At 42.0% G+C, this 19,644-nt stretch overlaps 1 protein-coding gene across 6 annotated transcripts in view; it reads right to left on the bottom strand.

Moving 5' to 3' along the window:
- The window catches only part of GSK3B (glycogen synthase kinase 3 beta), a 179,181-nt gene that overhangs the window by 102,258 nt on the left and 57,279 nt on the right, over positions 1-19,644 (bottom strand). For all 6 annotated transcript variants that reach the window (XM_059687739.1, XM_059687736.1, XM_059687737.1 and 3 more), the window contains one exon: positions 2,549-2,632. In XM_059687739.1, coding sequence (XP_059543722.1) covers positions 2,549-2,632 — 84 coding nt within the window. The remainder of the gene's footprint in view (positions 1-2,548; positions 2,633-19,644) is intronic.

Genomic DNA, 19,644 nt, shown 5'->3' with positions numbered 1-19,644 from the left:
TATTTCTTAAATGGCGCTATCCCAAAACTAAGAGATGTCTTTCTTTTACTTTGGAAAATTTACAATACTCAAGAGAAAGTTCTGAGATAAATAAAATACTAGAAAGTGTATTTCTTTTTCATAATTTTATTAGAGGTTCTCTGTCCTCTGACTAATCTCCCTTAATGACTTCTCAATTGCTCTTTATCTGTAAGATTTTAAGATAAATAACCAGCTCTGCACAGAGCAGGGAGGAAAATCATCCTCTGGGATAGACAGATAATGGTCAGTCCATTGTAACTCCCCAGGCAGGATTAAGTGACAGCAAGGGCAGGCTGGGATGGGGCTTCCACCAAACCAAAACCAGACAGTTAAGTCTTTAAGTGCCATCACAGATACAGCCTTACATTCGAAAGTTTTTATATTCTTCCCTTGCTCTTTAGCTTAATAAGAGTTCAGTGAGTTAATATTTGTAAAGCACTGAAAGAGGACATGTCACATAGGGAAAACAATATAAATTAAGTAGTCAAGAGAAAATGTTTAGGGGCCTGTAAGGAGACCTTTGCAAATGAATCTGCATGCAATCCAGAGGTTCATGGAACAAATAATTCCGACATTTACTTTCCTCCCTGGGGTATCATAATGTCTAGCATCTAATAACAAAAAGCCATGAGGATGCAAAATTCCATTATAAGAGTGCTTCGAACATAACAGATGCTCCATAATTTTATTTGGGAAGGAACAGGAAAAAGTAAAGACATGCCAAAACAGATAAAATTAAAGACATAACAGGCAGTTTGCTAGATTGAAAAAAAAAACACACAAAAAAGGCATGAATCAAGTAATTGGCTTTAGAAACAAAAGAGCTCAAATACTTATAAGGATATATAGTCCCTAATATGAGCAGAGGCAATCATTTAGACTTAATGGCAAGGGTGCATGTGAAAAACAAGAGTCACTAAAGAACCAATTTGGCCCTAGCCAGTTTGGCTCAATGGATAGAACATCATCCTGTGGACTGGAGGGTCCCAGGTTCGATTCTGGTCAAGGGCACATGACCGGGTTGCGGGCTTGATCCCCAGTAGGGGGCGTGCAGGAGGCAGCTGATTAATGATTCTCTCTCATCATCATTGATGTTTCTATCTCTCCTTTCCTCTTTGGAATCAATAAAAAAAAAATGAGATTTCTTTAAAAGAAAAAAAAAGAACCATTTGGTTGTTAAAATATTACACCCCCCCCTCATCCCCCCCACCCTCCCTCTGCCCCCCACCCCCACACACCAATTATATATCACAATCCTGGCTAAAGATATAGATATCTTCCATATTATAGGTTCTATCGTGAAAAAAAGAATTTCTAAGAAAATAATCGAAATAAAATTTAATGGAAAATAATTAAACATGTGTACATTGGGAAATAGGTATGTGAAGTAAAACGTACACTGGGCTAGAAATCAAGAGGCTTTATGGATTTAAGGACTTTAGAAAGTATATGCATATCTGAGGTTCAAAATATCAAATTAATTTATCCGAAGTCATATTTATTTAGCCAAAAAGATCAAGTTGTTTGTTATTTGTCTTGCCCGCTCCTCGCCCCCCAAACCCCTCCCCCGCCCCACCAAACCAGTGAAGAAAAAAATGATGTAAGAAAACAACTGAATTTGGGAAGAAGGGACAGTGAACAGATAGAAAAAGACCACAGTAAAATAGAAGAAAGTGATTTTCTATGCTGCCAACTCCAGTGAGTACAATGACATTAGTTACTACGTCCTCTGACAAGAAAGGCCAAGGGAAGGGGGAGGAGGGAGGGATTCACAGCATAAAATCTTCCTTAATTATCCTTTGCTTTTACAGAATTAAATGTGACCATAAATACTGACCACTTAACGGGGGTGAGGAATCTTTTTTCTGCCAAGGGCTATTTAGATATTTATAACATCATTCCAGGGCCATACAAAATTATCAACTTAAAAATTAGCCTGCTATATTGGGTCAAACATTTAATTAACTCACCCTTAATGCCTTGGGAGGGCCAGACCAAATGACTTTGGGGGCCTTATATGGCCCTCGGGCCAGACAGTCCCTACCCCAGACTTACAACAAGAACTGAAATATTATACATTCTCCAACTTTTCCCTAGCCAGGAATAGGCTAAACTTGCCTCTCAATGTTTAAGTCTCATTCTGGTCCTACTGAAGTGCCCCTCCTTCCCCTTCCCCTCCAATACTTCAACTTCTCAAAATGACATCATTTTCTTCCCTCCAATAAAGAGATGAACTAACATGGGACTCCAGAAGCACATAAATAACATAAAAGGCTTTAAAATAAATTTGCTTTAGAACTAAAGGCAGAAGTTTAAAAAAGGGAGAAAATTTTTAAAAATTCATTCCGTTCATTAACATTTTCCTGATATAATCAATGAACATATCTTGAGCTCAGAATCACTAGGGCTGCATTTTGGAATTCTTCCATTCAATCAGCAAAACTGTTTTACTTGGGTAAGGGGGATTATTTCTAAATGAAAAACAAGACTATCACAATACTGAGTACACATTTTCTGGAAGACCTACCTTCTCACCACTTGAGTAGAAGAAATAACGCAATCGGACTATGTTACAGTGATCTAGCTTTCTCATGATTTGGAGCTCTCGGTTCTGAAAAGAAAATAGAAAAAAATATTTTTTAAAGGATAACCGCTATTCATCATATTGACTAACATTTCTGAAATAACAAACATTACAAACAGTAGGCTATAGATATTTTACCAAAAAGTATGGTCTATAGATCAGTGCTGACCTGTAAAGTATTTGTTACCAGTCCATGAACTATTTACTACTGCTCTGCAAATGAAATTAAAAGTAAGTGTTTAAAATCTTTTATAGCAATTTGACAGAATAATTTGTATTAATGCATCTTATAATAAAAAGTGGGGTCTATATTCTGTATTTCTTAAAATTTCATTTTTGTAGTAATTCATTTGTATTGTATTTTACAAAAATATCAGTCCTCAATGAACTGAAAATTTTAAAAACTGGTACTTTACCACAAAAAGCTTGAAAACCACTGGTCTCTAATATATATATAAGAGATATCTGAAATGAGTTATTACTGCTGTAATTTTTATAACTATAATAAAAATCAAGCATCACAACAAACAAATAAATTTGGGTGCAAAGAAAACTCTTACAATCCCTACTATTTTCTAAGATACAGTGAAAAATCTGAGGATTAACCCCATTAGAAAGGTTTATTTGCTAAGTTTTAGAGAGTTAAAATATGCTATACTAGATACTGTACAGTACTGATAAATTTATAGACCACACAAGTAATTTTCCCTTCGGGAAATTTCAAAGTTATGCTCATTCTTCATGAAAAGAAAACATGAAATAATATGATGACTTCCTAACACCATAAATTTTGCAGTATTAATCTGAAGAGTACATATTAACAATATACTTGGGCTGTCAGAATCTATACTAATAAAAGGGAAATATGCTAATTAGACCAGGTCGACTAGACATTTTCTGGTCGTCTGGTCCTTCTTCCAGACAAAGCCATGGTGGCGGCGGCCGAGGCAGAGGCGGTTAGGGGTGATCAGGCCAGCAGGGAAGGGTGGTTAGGGGTGATCAGGCCGGCAGGCAGAGTGGTTAGGGGCAATCAGGCCGGCAGGCAAAGGGGTTAGGAGTGATCAGGCCGGCAGGCAGAGGTGGTTAGGGGCGATCGGGCAGGCAGGCAGAGTGGTTCAGGGCAATTAGGCAGGCAGACGAATAGTTAGGAGCCAGCTGTCCTGGATTGCGGAGGGATGTCTCCCAGATTGGAGAGGGTGCAGGCCAGGCTGAGGGGACGCCCCCCTACCCCATGCACGAATTTTGTGCACCGGGCCTCTAGTCAGTTAATAAAAACTAAATTACATAAAGAGAAAGAATACCAAAGTACCAGCTATGTAGACAGAAAATATAAAGTTTTCAGTTACAATAATGATTTAGAACAGAACATAAACATAAAATACACGCCTGGAAATCTGGAAGGGAAATGCTATTATGGTTAGGGGAAAAAGTCAAAAAAAGAGGAGTGGGAGAGGACGAGCTGAATAAGCAGAACTGACGTAGAGCAGAGTGGGCTCCAGTTCTTAGAAGGTGGTAGCAGAAAGAAGTGAATGTTCCTCCTCTTCAATAAATTATTCTGATTGTTCTCTCAGGGAAACAGGAAACTCAAGAAGACTTTTCTGTCCATTTAAACTGACTAAGAGAGCTGGGTTTATGTGTACAGTGATATATAAAATTCTTTTATAAGACATCAATCATTCATATCATTACTTCTTATAAAACATTTATAGCTGAAGCAACAATCAAACTTAGTACAGTGTAACTGCTTTAACAAAGATAATGACTAAAGTCAGACTCTTTTGACTGTTTCAGAGGATAAAGAAAACTACCAATTTCAAAATTGTGTCCATTTCCATTCCAAATGGAAGCTATTTCTGAAAGTATATCTATACTTTGCCAATTCGCATCTAGGTACATAGTTTTGTGGTAGAACTGCGAGTAGGCTAAGTTTCACTCCTCTCATGATATATGGATGCTAAGATTGACATTTTTTTTTAAACATAGCCAACCAACTATGTTAAAATAAGCTATTTATTTTTCCACACTCATTAGCCAATGTCACGGAGAACTATTAAATGTCCAGATAACATAAGTTGTATAAAAATAGTACATAAGTGAAGCAAGTACATGGACCTAAATATTCACCTACCCTTATTCTTCTGTTCATATTCTATTCTTTTAAAAAGGAGGCTTACCTTTTCTCATTTTAAAATTCCCTAAAAGATCCAAAACATAAAATTCATAGAGGAATATTTATAGGTATATTAATCAAGCCAATATTAGGCAAACGAAGTTCATGCCTAAAATGTATTTAAATATACAACTATGCCAAGCCTAGCCACTTTTACAGAATCATTCTTTATTAGTTCACTAAGGACATACGAATTCTATAGAAAACACTGTTATTCTACAAATATAGTGCACCTATTCTGTGTCAGGCATCATTCACAATATAAAGTGAAAAAGACTAACAAAGTTCCTGCCCTCATCAAACTTACTACAGTCTAGGGATGACAGGAAGACATAAACAATATATTTTCACTTAAAAAGGACAGAGAATAATAGAAAAAAGGAAGTCAGAGCAGACCTCAAAAATGAGATAAAATCTGAACACAAATCTGAATGATATGAAGATGAGAACCATGTGAAGATATAAGAGAAGAGCACTGCACTGCAGTTATAGGAAACTCCAAATGTAAATACCCAGAGGTGGGCTTGGAATATTTAAAAAAAAATAGCTTGAAAGGTAAGGTAGCATGCTATGTAAAGGGAGAAAGGTAGGAGATAAGTTCAGAGAAATAGGCAAGGGGTGGGATATGTCCCATAAACTCATAAATCATGATAAGAAACTAAATTTAAATTTCACACTAAATGTAAAGAAAAGCCAATGATGTTTTGACGAGGGAAATGTCATAATCTGATTTATCTTTAATACTGAGACTGTATGTAGAAGCTGGGGCTGAAAATAGGCACCTGGGGGCCATCTGTTCTTTGGGGACATAAAGCAAGGGGATCCAATGGTATATCTATTACCTAGGAAGGAAGTTAGAAGAAAAAAAAAAGTCATAGGTATAAGGAGTAGTGTATCACATGAGAAGTCAATGAAGTAGAATGAAAAACAGAAGAACATGTTATCTTAGAAGCCAAGTAAAAAAAGAGTTTTCAGAAAAGGGGAGTAACCATTTACTATGTCAAAAGCTACTGAAATGTTAAGGTGAAAGCAGAAAACAGATTTGGATATGGCAAATGCAGGATGCCAGTGACTCTTACAAGAGTGATTTTGGTAAAATGGTTGTGACAAAAGCCTGACTACAGTGATTTAAAGTGGGACTGGGAGACAGGAGGAAAGGACTAACAAGTTACAAAGTTCAGAAAGAGGTGAGATTTCCAGCTATGGCTGAATGAAGAGATCTTCCCCCAAATACCTAAAAAAAAAAGGACTACATTATAGAAAACAACAATTTCAGAGCTCTGGAAATCATCCAAATGCAACAACAAGTTGAGAAGCATTTATTCATGAAAAGCTGCTAGATACTGGAATTAGACAGTGCGGGCCAGTAGCCTTCTTGCCAGGGAATATTACCACCCAGCTCAGACAATTTGGGTAGTTACTTTTACCACGGCAGGTTTGGCCATCAAAACCAGGAATTCTGCTTCTAGACAGGACTATCATCACTTAAAACAGAGAGCAAAAACCCATTTCCAGTGGAAATGGCAGTAAAAATAGCAAATCTGACAGGAAACAAAGTAAAAAAAGTCCACAGCTCTGCTACCCTTGAGGATGCAGTCTCAGCTGGGGAAAATGACAGACTGGCAGAACACTAAGAAATTTAACAGGGAGACCCTGGAAGTAAGAGACATAAAGGGGCTAAATAAGCTCTCCACATATCCCTGGCTCAGAAGCTGTACACACACAGGCAGGAGAGACCTACGAGGGCCTTGTAGAAAGCGGAGGTCGAACTACTGGAATTTTGAATGTACTTTGCAATGCATGTACAAGATCATCAAAAAATAGTGGAAGCTTTATGAACTCAAGATGTTTGAATACAATCTCTAACCAATACCCACCTGACCACTAAGCTATGCAGACAAAGAGTCAACCCCTAAGAAGGCTATAAAATAAAAATTAGAATAAAAATTTTAACACAGAATTCAGAGCGTTTGAACTGTGGAGGAGAAATACTATAGATTATATACAGGTTAAGTCACAAAAATAAAGAAAAACCCCAGGAGGATTTTAAAAAATCAGAATCCAGAATTGCTACAATATATTATTTAAAATGTCCAATTGTCCAAAAAAATGGTCGGACATGCAAACAATAGGAAAAGACCTATAATCAGGTCGTTTTGTTTCTTTAAAGCAGTCAATAGAAACTGACTCTGGGTAGACACAGCTGTTGGACTTGGCAGACAGGAGTCCAAAGCAGATATTAAGTTCAAAGAACATAAAAACTGTAACACTTCTGAAGAAAAAATAGGAGGTAAGCTTCTTGACAATGATCTTGGCAATGATTCTTTAGATTTGATATCAAAAGCAAAGGTGTCAAAAGCAAAAAGTAAAGTGAGATTCCATCAAATTAAAAAGCTTTTGATATCAAAGAAAAGCATCAACAAAATGAAAAGGCAACCTACTAAATGGGAGAAAATATTTGCAAATCATATTTGCAAATCATGTCTGATAATGGGTTAATATGCAAAATATATAAAGAATTTGTATAACTTTAATAGCAAAAAAAAACAAAAAACACAAACCCATTAAACACAAACAAGCCATTAAAAAATGGGCAAAGGACCTGAATAGACATGTTTCCAAAGAACACATAAAAATAGCCAATAGGTACATGAAAAAGTGCTCAACATCACTAATGATCAGGAATCTGCAAATAAAAACCACAATGAGATAACATATTACAACTGTTACAATGGCTATCATAAAAAGGATCAGAGATAACATATTGACAAGGATGTAAAGAAAAGAGAACCCTTGTGCACTGTTAGTGGGAATGTAAATTGTTGCAACTATTATAGAAAACAGTATGAAAATTCCTCAAAATATTAAATCCAGAACTACCATATGATCTAGCAATGACACTTCTGAGTATATGTATAAAAGAAATGAAATCACTTTGTTGAAGAGAAACTTGTACTCCCATATTCACTGCAGCATTATTCACAATTCACAAGACATAAAAACAACCTAAATGACCACGACAGATGAATGTAGAACCTGTGATGTGATATATGATGTGATGTGGTCATGTGCTGTAATGCTTAATGACAGGAATACATTCTGAGAAATGTATTGTTAGGCAATTTTGTCATGGAAACATCATAGAGTTTATTTACACTCAGTTAGATGGTATAGCCTTTTACTGTAATTGTTTGTACTATATTTTTATATGACTTGCAGAGTAATAAGTTTGTTTATACCAGTATCACTACAAACACTTGAGTAATGCATTGTGCTACAATATCACTAGAAAACTTTCAGCTCCATTATTATTTTATGAGACCATACCACCATCCTATATGTGGTCTATCATTGACCAAAAAGTCATTATGCAGTAAATGACTGTGTGTGTGTGTGTGTGTGTGTGTGTGTATTATTCAAACATGAGAATAAAGGACATCCTGCCATTTGCAACAATATGGATGGAACTTGAATACACTAAATGAAATAAGTCAGACAGAGTAAAACAAATACTGTATGATATCACTTCTCTGTTGAATCTAAGAAAGCTGAACTCATACAAACTAGAAGGGCAGTTTGTATGAGTTCAGCTGAGGCTGGGGGAAAGAGGGAAATGTTGGTCAAAGAGTACACATTTCTAGTTATAACATGAATAAATTCTGAGTATCTCATATACAGTATGGGGACTATGGTTAAAAATGTTGTACTCCATATTTAAAAGTTGCTAAGAGAGTGGGTCTTAAGTGTTCTCACCACAAAAAAAGGGTAATTAGTTAATTGATTACAAGATGTAACGTGTTAGTTGATGCTTTGGTGGAAATCATTTTGCAATATACAAGGATATCAAATCAACATGTTACACACCTTAAACTTATATAATATTATATGCCAGTTATATTACTAAATTTTTTAAAATATACGATATAAATATAATTATGTTCAAAGACTTAAAAGAAATCCTGTTAAAAATTAAAGAAAAATATAATGACAATTACATAAGAAATAGAAAATTTCCATAAAGAAATATTAATTTTTAAAACCTGGAAATACTATAGTTGATAAGCATAACAGAAGTAAAAGATTCACTATGAGATTATGATTTAAGATGGCATTAAAAAAAATCTCTGAACTTTAGAGGAATAAAAATTATCCAACTAAAAGGACAAAGAGGGGAGAAAAATACTGCAGAGAAATGAACAGAGCCTCAGAAACCTGCTGTAGGGTAACATCATATTTACCAACATATGTATAAAGGCCATATCAGACAAAAAGAGAAAAAAATATTTGAAAAAATAATTCCTGAAAACTTCCAAAATTTGATGAAAAACACTAACCTACTGAACCATACAGCTTAATGAGCCCCAAAAAGGATAAACACAAAGAGATTCATATCTAGGCATATCACATCTGAATTGAGCTGCAAAGAAAAAAAATCATGAAAGCAGTAACAAAACAAAAAATAGATTCATCACATACCTGAGAAAAACAATACAATTAACAGCTGGCTAATTATCAGAACAATTGAGGTCAAAAGGCAATAAAAATATTTAAAATGCGGAAAGAAAAAAAAAACACACCTGTCAACCAAGAATGCTGTATGTAGAAAAATTATTCTGTGAACATGAAAGGAAATATGGACATTCCCAGATTTTAAAAAAGATGGAGAATATTCTACAGTAGAAGACCTGTCTTTAAGGAATACTAAAACAAGTCTCTCAGGCTAAAAGGAAATGACATCGGAAGGTAATTCAAATCCATGAGGAGAAATGAGAGCACCAGAAATGGTAAATATAAATGAGAAGATGTAAAAGAATGTATATATTCTTCTTTCCTTTTCTTAATTTCATGAAAAACATAAATTGTATAAAGCAGTTATGATAATAGTATATTATTAGGTTTATAACAAACAGCTGCAATACATCCTATATAATCCTATATAATAAAAGGCTAATATGCAAACAGACCAAACGGCTGAACGACTGGTTGCTATGAGGCACACTGACCACCAGGGGGGAGATGCTCAATGCAGGAGCTGCCCCCTGGTGGTTAAGTGCACTCCCACAGGGGGAGCGCCGCTCAGCCAGAACCCGTGAGCTGGGCTCACGGCTGGCACAGAGGCCGTGGCAAGAGCCTCTCCTGCCTCCATGGCAGCGCTAAGGCTGTCCAACTGAAGGCTTAGGCCTGCTCCCCACTCCTCACGGGGAGCGGGCCTAAGCCATCAGTCGGACATCCCCTGAGGGCTCCCAGACTGCAAGAGGGTATAGGCCGGGCTGAGGGGCACCCCCTCCGCCGAGTGCATGAATTTTGTGCCCTGGGCCTCTAGTATGACAATAATAGCCAAAAGAATAAAGGAAAAATAAAGTTATATTAGAGAAAAAGTGCTATATATTTTACTGGAATTAAGTCAGTATAACCTAAAGCAGACTAATAAACTGAAATGCATATTTTAATTCCTAAAGCAGCCACTAAGAAAATTTAATATTAAAAATCAACACTGAACCTAAAATGGTACACTAAAAAAGATCTGTTAAACAACAAGGAAATAAATGAGAATAGAAGAACAAAAATAACTTGAGAGAGAGAGAGAGAGAGAGAGAGAGAGAGAGAGAGAGAGAGAGAGAAAACAAAGAGCAATATAGCACAGGTAATACCAACCATTTAAAGAACTAAACAAAATGTGAATAAGCATACAAAGACAGAAACTGTCAGGCTGGATAAGAAAGAAAGCTCCAATTATATTCTCTCTATAGTAGACATACTTTAGATTCAAAGACACAATTGCTTAGAAGTATAAGGGTGAGAAAAGATGACATACAAAGAGCAACCAAGAGATGTGGACCAGCAATGTTATTAGCGGACAAAGTAAATTTAAAGGGACAGAAATATCACCATTTTCCTAGAGGATAAGGCCTCATCACTTCATAATCTAGACCCTCCTTATCAACTTAATCTTATCTTCCATTCATGACCAATGTGATTATAACTAGATTCCACTTCTCACTCTTTCTGAATATATTATTTCATTCTCAAGTCTAAGCCACTGATCACACCATCCCTGGAATGTCTCCATGCTCCCTTTGCGGCAGTTGGATATCCCCCGACGGCTCCCGGACTGCAAGAGGGCGCAGACTGGGCTGAGGGATGTCCCCCCGCCCCGTGCACGAATTTTGTGCACAGGGCCTCTAGTTGCATTATAGTCATTGTAAAGAAATACACACACACACACACACACACACACACACACACACAGGAGCACACACAAAACTTGTTCAACTAGTTTACCACAAGTGCCTTAAGAGCAAAAGCTGAATTTTGTATCTTTCTGTATCACCTACAGAGCTCTGAAAGTGAGTTACTTTGTCTTTCACAAAATAAATTTCGTTTCTGTAATTCTACCTTAAAACTTGCTGTAAACCAGTATTACCCAAACTGTGGGTCCCAGTCAATCAGCACTGAGAAGCCAGAGGGGAAGGAAAAAGAACAAAACAGAATAGAACTTTAAACACAGTAAAAGAACAGATTTTTTCATTAAACTTCTTTTATTTTTCCATGCACTGGGCTGCAATGTAAAATGTATTCTTTTACTATAGGACCATGGTTAAAAATTTGAAACCCATTGTAGTAAACAACCTATTTATAAAGGCAATTTTTTTCTGATATAGAAAAGATAAAGTACATGTAAACTATATTCTTACTAATCATTCTGATCTAAAAAACAAAATAACTACTCAAGCTGTAATAACTATCACATCAGTAAAAGAAAACCCGAGAGGCACATTTAAAAAAAATATATATCCTTTTGGTTTTAACCCATAACCATTAACATATAGCATTTATCTCCCTCTAAACCAGACATGGAGACTATTGTTCATTCTTACATCATTTGACAACTCACACTTATAGAAAAAAGGGAAAAGGGAAAAAAATTCCTTCTAGACGCTAAAAGCCTGGAGAAGGAATCCCCAAAAGGGTACTTCATGTACCCTTATGCAAAGTTCAATAAAGGAAAAGTGAACTTTTAGGTGAAGTAACAACCAGCAAGCTTAATACTGTGGGTGTATGGGTAGGCAGCAAATGACTATCATTTTTTCTTCTTTGCCAAATTTCACTCTGCCAAAAGATCTTTCCCCCCACTACAGAAAGCTCCATTTTCATAAAATCTAGCAAAATAGGGTCCACTTCACAACTTTTGCTTATAGGACTATTTTCCCAAAATACATTTTCTTCAAAAAATGAAAATTATCCAAAATTCCACCATCTATCCTTAGTAATCACACTAGAATTGAAAGTGTTTAATTTATGTCTAAATCTTTGATTCCACAGTAAATTTAGACACCCCTTAAGACCCTACAGTAACTGGATAGAATATCACCTCAAAATAACTCCACTTATACAAAAAATAATTTGAAGCCAACTATAGGTCAGAACCATGGCTCTAAGTAGACAAAAATTCGTAGTCCTTAAAAGTTCCTATTTTTAATATGCAAGCAAACTCAACAGTTACAATACAATGTGAAAAGTCTATCTCACTCAAAAAGTGCTATATATAAACTAGAGGCCCGATGCACAAAATTCATACACTTGGGGGTGAGGGGTGTCCCTCAGCCTGGCCTGTGCCCTCTGGCAGTCCGGGACCCCTCTGGTAGTTCAGGACCCCTCGGGGGATTAGGCCCAACCCCTGCAGTCAGACATCCCTCTCATAGTCTGAGGCTCTCGCAGTCTGGGACCCCACGCTCCTTACCACCCACCTACAGCAGAGGCGGGAGAGGCTCCCGCCACCACCACTGCGCTCACCAGCCATGAGTCTGGCTTCTGGCTGAGTGGCGGTCCCTCTGTGGGAGTGCACTTACTACTAGGGGGCAGCTCATGCCTTGAGCGTCTGCCCCTTGATGGTCAGTGCACATCACAGCAACTGGTCATCCCGCCAATTGGCTGATTTGCATGTTAGGGTTTTATTATATAGGACTAGAGGCCCGGTGCACAAAAATTTGTGCACTCGGGGGGGAGGGGAGGTCCCTCAGCCCGGCCTGTGCCCTCTTGCAGTCTGGGACCCCTCGGGAGATAACGACCTGCTGGCTTAGGCCTGCTCCGGTGGCAGAGGGCAGGCCCAATCCCTAGGTGCAGCCCCTGGTTCGGATCAGAGCAGGGCCGATTGGGGAGTTGGGGCGCCTTCCCCTGTCATGCAGAGAGCAGGGCAGATTGGGAGGTTGCAATGCCACCCTCAGTCACGCTCAGGGTAGGGCCAATTGGGTGGTTGGGAAACTGCCCCCTGTCACACTCAAGGCAGGGTCGATGGGGAGGTTACGGCGCCACCCCATCACGCACAGAGCAGGGTCAATCAGGGGGGTGGGGAGCTCCCCCCTGTCATGCACAGAGCAGGGCCGATCAGGGGGTTGAGGAGCTCCCCCCGTCACTCACAGAGTAGGGCCGATAGGGGAGTTGGGGCACCGCCCCCTGTCACACTCAGGGCAGGGCGGATCAGGGGGTTGGGGCGCCGCCACTCTCACACTCAGGGCAGGGCCGATGGGGAGGTTATGGCTCTACCCCGTCACACACAGAGCAGGGCTGATGGGGAGGTTATGGCTCTACCCCGTCACACACAGAGCAGGGCTCATGGGGGGAAGGAGGGGGGTTGGGGTGCTGCACCCTGTCACACACAGAGCAGGGCCGATCAGGGGGTTTGGGCGTTGCCCCCTGTCATGCTGATCCCAGTGCCAGGAGGCCTCGCGGCTCCACTGATCCTGGTGCTGGGAGGCATATTACCCTTTTACTATATAGCATAGAGGCCTGGTGCATGGGTGGGGGCCAGTGGTTTGCCCTGAAGGGTGTCCTGGATCAGGGTAGGGGTTCCCACTGGGGTGCCTGGCCAGCCTGGGTGAGGGGATGATGGCTGTTTGCAGCTGGTAGCACACCCTTCAGGGTGGGGGTCTCCACTGGGGTGCCTGGCCAGTCTGGGTGAGGGGTTGAGGGCTGTTTTCAGGCTGTCCTTTTTTTTTTTTATTCTGGGCCAGCTTTAGCTGTGGCTCCAGATCTGTGGCCTCTGCTGCTGGGAAAGCGGAAACCCTCCGGCCCAGACTTGTTTGTGTTCTACAATCGAAACTCTGTATCAACTCCAGCTCTGAGATCCTGGCTCGCTGAAAGCAGGTTTCTGGAGTTTTTTTTTAGCTTCTCTATGTTACTATGTTTCAAACTGCCTGCTCAGAGGCCTGCAGCAGCAGGCAGGGAACGTTGGAGTCCGCCATCACTGAAGCAAGCAAGCCTCATGTTCAGGTTAAGCTGCCTGGCTGCCGGCCGCCATCTTGGCTGCCAGTTAATTTGCATATCTCGCTGATTAGCCAAAGGGAAGGGTAGCGGTCGTATGCCAATTACCATGTTTCTCTTTTATTAGTGTAGATAGATGACAGAAATCTATGAAATGGGAAGGAGAAACTGGGAATACTCGGTCATAAGGTATGTGCAAAAAGTAGTATGGTGTTAGTTGAAAGTGGACTTCAAGAAGTTATAAATGTGGCCCAGCCAGCATGGCTCAATGGTTGACTCTCAACCTATGAAGCAGGGGGTCATGGTTCGATTCCAGGTCTGGACACAAGCCCTGGTTGCAGGCTCAATCCCCAGCGGGGGAAGTGCAGGAGGCAGCCAATCAATGATTCTTTCTCATCATTGATGGTTCTATCTCTCTCTCCCTCCTCCATCTTTCTGAAATCTATAAAAAATTTATTTTTAAAAAAGTTATGTGTATTTGTAGATTCAAGTGTAACCACTAAAAAAACGTTTTTATAAAGAAGTATAATAGATATGCCAAGAGAGAAGAAAAAAACAGAATCATAGAAAATGTTCAATTAAAAACAGAGAAGGCAGAAAAAGAAAGACAAAAGAAAAACAAAGAACAAGAGTAATGAATAGAAACAATCACAAATATGGTAAAAATATTACCCAATTATATCAATGACCTCTTTAAACATCAACAGCCTAAATACGCCACATAAGAGACCGAGTCAGTCAGTGGATTTAAAAAAATAAACTTATATAATACTAGAGGCCCAGAACACGATTAAATGGTGCGGGGAGGGTCCCTAGGCCTAGCCTCCTGCGATCAGGGCCATCTTCTGCCCGTTCACCAGCCCCCAGGCCGAACGCCATCTCCGCCACTAGGCTGTCAGGCCGTTGGGATCACCAGCTCATCCCTGGCTATTTTAGGGCTCAGGCCTGTGGGAAAGCAGGCGCCGGAGGCTTCACCTCCATGTGCGTAGACTGGGTGGGCCACTGATGGAACATGATGCCTGCTTGGACTGCTCACCCGGGTGCCGATGCTGCCACTGCCACTGCTGCTGGATCCTGAGGTGCTGACAGAGGCTGCGGGGGCATGCCCGCGAACTACCCACCCTGGCATGAGCGGCCCTGAGCAGGCAGCGGATTCCATCAGAGGCCAGCCTGGCATATGCACATGGAGGTGAAGTTGCCAGCGCCAACTTACCCACATGCCTGAGCCCCCGAGTAGCTGGGGATGAGCTAGTGATCCCAATGGCCTGACAGTCAGCCTGGTGGTCTGCCGCCACCCACCCTGATTCCCCTGTTCACCATTGCTGATCCATCGGAGCCTGTGGGCCGGGGGGAGGGACCAAGAGGTCAGCAGTTCAGCCCGATCACAGGCGGGGGGGAGGGGGGGTGGGACGAGAAGTGGCCAATGCCACCTCATGGCGACCGGTCGTTTGGTCATTCTGGTCATTAGGAACACTGGCTTTTTATATATATAGACTAGAGGCCCGGTGCACAAAAATTTGTACACTCGGGAAGGTACCTCAGCCCGGCCTGTGCCCTCTCGCAGTCTGGGACCCCTTGGGGAATGACCACCTGCAGGCTTAGGCCCGCGCCCCGGGGGTGGAATGGGCCTAAGCTGGCAGTCAGACATCCCTATGGCAGCCCAGGAGCCCTCAGGGGATGTCCACTTGCCAGCAGGGAACAGGCCTAAGTTGCAGTCGGACATCCTTAGGGCTGCTGAGGAGGTGGGAGAGGCTCCCTCCACCACCACCACTGTACTGGCAGCCATCAGCCTGGCTTGTGGCTGAGCAGAACTCCCCCTGTGGGAGCACACTGACCACCAGGGGGAAGCTCCTGCATTGAACGTCTGCCCCCTGGTGGTCAGTGTGTGTCATAGTGACCAGTCATTCCCAGTCATTCTGCTGTTAGGGTCAATTTACATATTACCATTTTGTTATATAGGATAGAGGTCTGGTGCATAGGTGGGGGCCGGCTGGTTTGCCCTGAAGTGTGTACTGGATCAGAGTGGGGGTCCCGCTGGGGTGCCTGGCCAGCCTGAGTGAGGGGCTGAGGGCCATTTGCAGGCTGGCCACACCCCCTTGAGGGAGGGGGGTCCCCGCTGGGGTGCCTGGCCAGCCTGGGTGAGGGGCTGATGGCTGTTTGCATGCTGGCCTAGGCCCCCACTTGGGACCCTCACCCCATGAGGGTGTGGCCATCCTAGGTGAGAGGCTGATGGCTGTTTGCACGTTGGCCACAGCCCCTTCAGGCTGGGGGGTCCCCCCTGGGGTCCCTGGCCAGCCTGGGTAAGGGCTCTTTGCAGGCTGATCACAGCCCCTTCAGGGTGGGGGTCCCTGCTGGGGTGCCTTGCCAGTGTGGGTGAGGGGCTTGTGGCTGTTTGCAGGCTGGCTACAGCCCCTTCAGGGGGGGCCACCCTGGGGTGCCTGGCCAGTCTGAGTGAGGGGCTGAGGGCCGTTTGCAGGTTGGCCACACCCCCTTCAGGAAGGGGGGTCCCCGCTGGGGTGCCTGGCCAGCCTGGATGAGGGGCTGATGGCTGTATGCAGGCTGGCTACAGCTCCTTCAGGGAGGGTCACCCTGGGGTGCCTGGCGCCTGGGTGAGATGCTGATGGCTATTTGCAGGCTGGCCACAGCCCCTTCAGGGTGGGGATCCCCACTAGGGTGCCTGACCAGCATGGGTGAGGGGCTGAAGGCCGTTTTCAGGTTGGCCACAGCTCCTTCAGGGTGTGGGGGTCCTGCTACAGTGCCTGACCTGTCTGGGTGAGGGGCTGATGGCTGTTTGGAGGTTGGCCACAGCCCCTTCAGGGTGGGGGGTCCCCCCTGGGGTGCCTGGCCAGGCTGGGTAAGGGCTCTTTGCAGGCTGATCACAGCCCCTTCAAGGTGGGGGTCCCTGCTGGGGTGCCTCGCCAGTGTGGGTGAGGGGCTGGTGGCTATTGCAGGCTGGCTACAGCCCCTTCAGGGGGGTCACCCTGGCATGCCTGGCCAGCCTGAGTGAGGCTGATGGCCTTTTTCAGGTTGGCCACACCCCCTTCAGGGTGTGGGGGTCCTGCTAGGGTGCCTGACCAGTCTGGGTGAGGGGCTGATGGCCGTTTGCATGCTGGCCTAGGCCCCCAGTTGGGACCCTCACCCCATGAGGGTGTGGCCATCCTAGGTGAGGGGCTGATGGCTGTTTGCAGGCTGGCCACACCCCCTTCAGAGAGGGGGTCCCCGCTGGGGTGCCTGGCCAGCCTGGGTGAGGGGCTGATGGCTGTTTGCAGGTTGGCCAAGCCCCCCAGCGAGAACTCTCACCCCATGAGGGTGTGGCCATCCTGGGTGAGGGGCTGATGGCTGTTTGCAGGCTGGCCACAGCCCCCAGCCACCCAAGCTCTCAGTGGAGGCTGGCTTGAAGCAGGTATCTGGGATTTATTTATCTTCTATAATTGAAACTTTGTTGCCTTTTGCAGAGGCCACAGCCGGCCAGAGCAGGCGGTAATCTTGGCTTCCTCCATCACCGGGGCAACCATGCCTCCTGCTTGCTCCAGCTCCGTGGCTGCCAGCTGCCATCTTGGTTGGGTTAATTTGCATATAGTCACTCTGATTGGATGGTGGGCGTGGCTTGGGTGTAGCAAAGTTACAGTCAATTAGCATCTTTGTCTTTTATTAGTGTAGATGTCAGTTACATCTCAAGTACAAAAACTAAAAATAATTATTAAAACAAGTTGATAAAACCCCAACTATACAGAGGTGGGCAAAAGTATGCTTGTATAAAAAAAGTCATTCAGGTTATGATCATTACAACAGCTTGACTAACTCAAAAGAATGCCATTACACTGTAAACCTACCTTGCCCACTTCCTATATAATAAAAGGGTAATATGCAAATTGACCCTAAGAGCAGAACGACTGGGAATGACTGGTCACTATGACACACACTGACCACCAGGGGGAAAGCGCTCAATGAAGGAGTTGCCCTCTGGTGGTCAGTGCGCTCCCACAGGGGGAGCTCTGCTCAGCCACAAGTCAGGCTGATGGCTGACCACACAGCGGTGGCGGCGGTAGCCTCTCCCATCTCCTTAGCAGCGCTAAGTATGTCCGACTGCAGCGTAGGTCTGCTCCCTGCTGTCAAGTGGACATCCCCCAAGGGCTCCCAGGCTGCCAGAGGGATGTCTGACTGCCAGCTTAGGCCCTAAACCAGCAGGTGGACATCCCCCAAGCGGTCCCAGACTGCGAGAGGACACAGGCCAGGCTGAGGGAACCCGAGTGCACAAATTTTTGTGCACCAGGCCTCTAGTTTGTATATAACCTACAAGAAATTCACTTTAAATTCAAAGACACTATAAATTTAAAGTAAAGGGATAGAACACAACAAGAAAATTATAGACCAATATCCTTAATAGATACTGATGCAAAAAACCCTCAAGGAAATACTAGCAAACCAAACTGAAGAACACATTGAAAGGATTACACACCATGACCAAATTTTATACCAACAATGTAAGAATTTGTACTTGGAATGCAAAGATAGTTCTTCATGCAAATCAATCAATATAATGTACCACATTAGCAATATGAAGAATAAAAACCACATGATCATCTTAACTGAGACAAAAAAAGCATTTAATAAAATTCAATACTCTTTCATGGTAAGAGTGCTCAACAAACTAGGAACAAAATGAAAGTGCCTCAATATAAAAGTTATATATTTTTGCCAACATATTCATTGTCAAAACACTAAAAGCTTTCTAAGATCAGGAATAAGGTAAAGATGCTCGCCTACTCTTGCCACTACTATTCAACAACATAGTACTTGAAATCCTAGCCAGAGCAATTAGACAAGAAAAATAAATAATAAAGGTATCCAAATTGGAAAACAATTAGTAAAACTATCTCTGTTCACAGATGAGATGATCTTATATGTAGAAAACACTAAATCATTTTTTAGAACCTTTTAGAACTAAAATGATTTCAGCAAAGTTTCAGGATGCAAAATGAACACTTAAAAATTATTTGTTTTCTATACATTCACAATGACCAATCAAAAAGAAAGCAATCTCATTTACTATAGCAGCAAAAGGAATAAAATACTTAGGGAAAAACCTAGCCAAGGCAGTAAAAGGACTAGCACACTGGAAAGATAACCAATGCTCACAGATTAGAAGACTTATTATCATTAAAATGTCCATACTATGCAAAGCCATCTACAGATTCAATGTAAACCCTCTCAAAATCCAAATGGCATTTTTTCTGCAGTAACATAAAAATAAAATTCTAAAATTTATATAGGATTTCAAAAAGCTTCAAATAGCCGAGAGAGAGAGAGAGAGAGAGAGAGAGAGAGAAAGGAATTTTCACTAAGAAAAATATCTAAAATAAAATAATCTAAGTTTCTATCTTAGAAAACTGAAAAAGAACAAATTAGATCTAAAGTAATAAGAAAAGAAATAATAAAATTAGAGATGAAATTGAAAACAGAAAATAGAAGAAAAAAAACCCCAGCAAAATCAAAAGCTAGTTCTTTGATAAGATCAATAAAACTGATAAACCTCTAGCCAGTTTAACCAAGAGAGAAGACACAAATTACTAATAATCAAAGAGGAGACATCATCACAAATCTCATA

The sequence above is a fragment of the Myotis daubentonii genome, chromosome 3 (assembly GCF_963259705.1).
Source record: "Myotis daubentonii chromosome 3, mMyoDau2.1, whole genome shotgun sequence".
Lineage (NCBI taxonomy): Eukaryota > Metazoa > Chordata > Mammalia > Chiroptera > Vespertilionidae > Myotis > Myotis daubentonii.
This window is presented reverse-complemented; position numbering and strand designations above follow the sequence as displayed.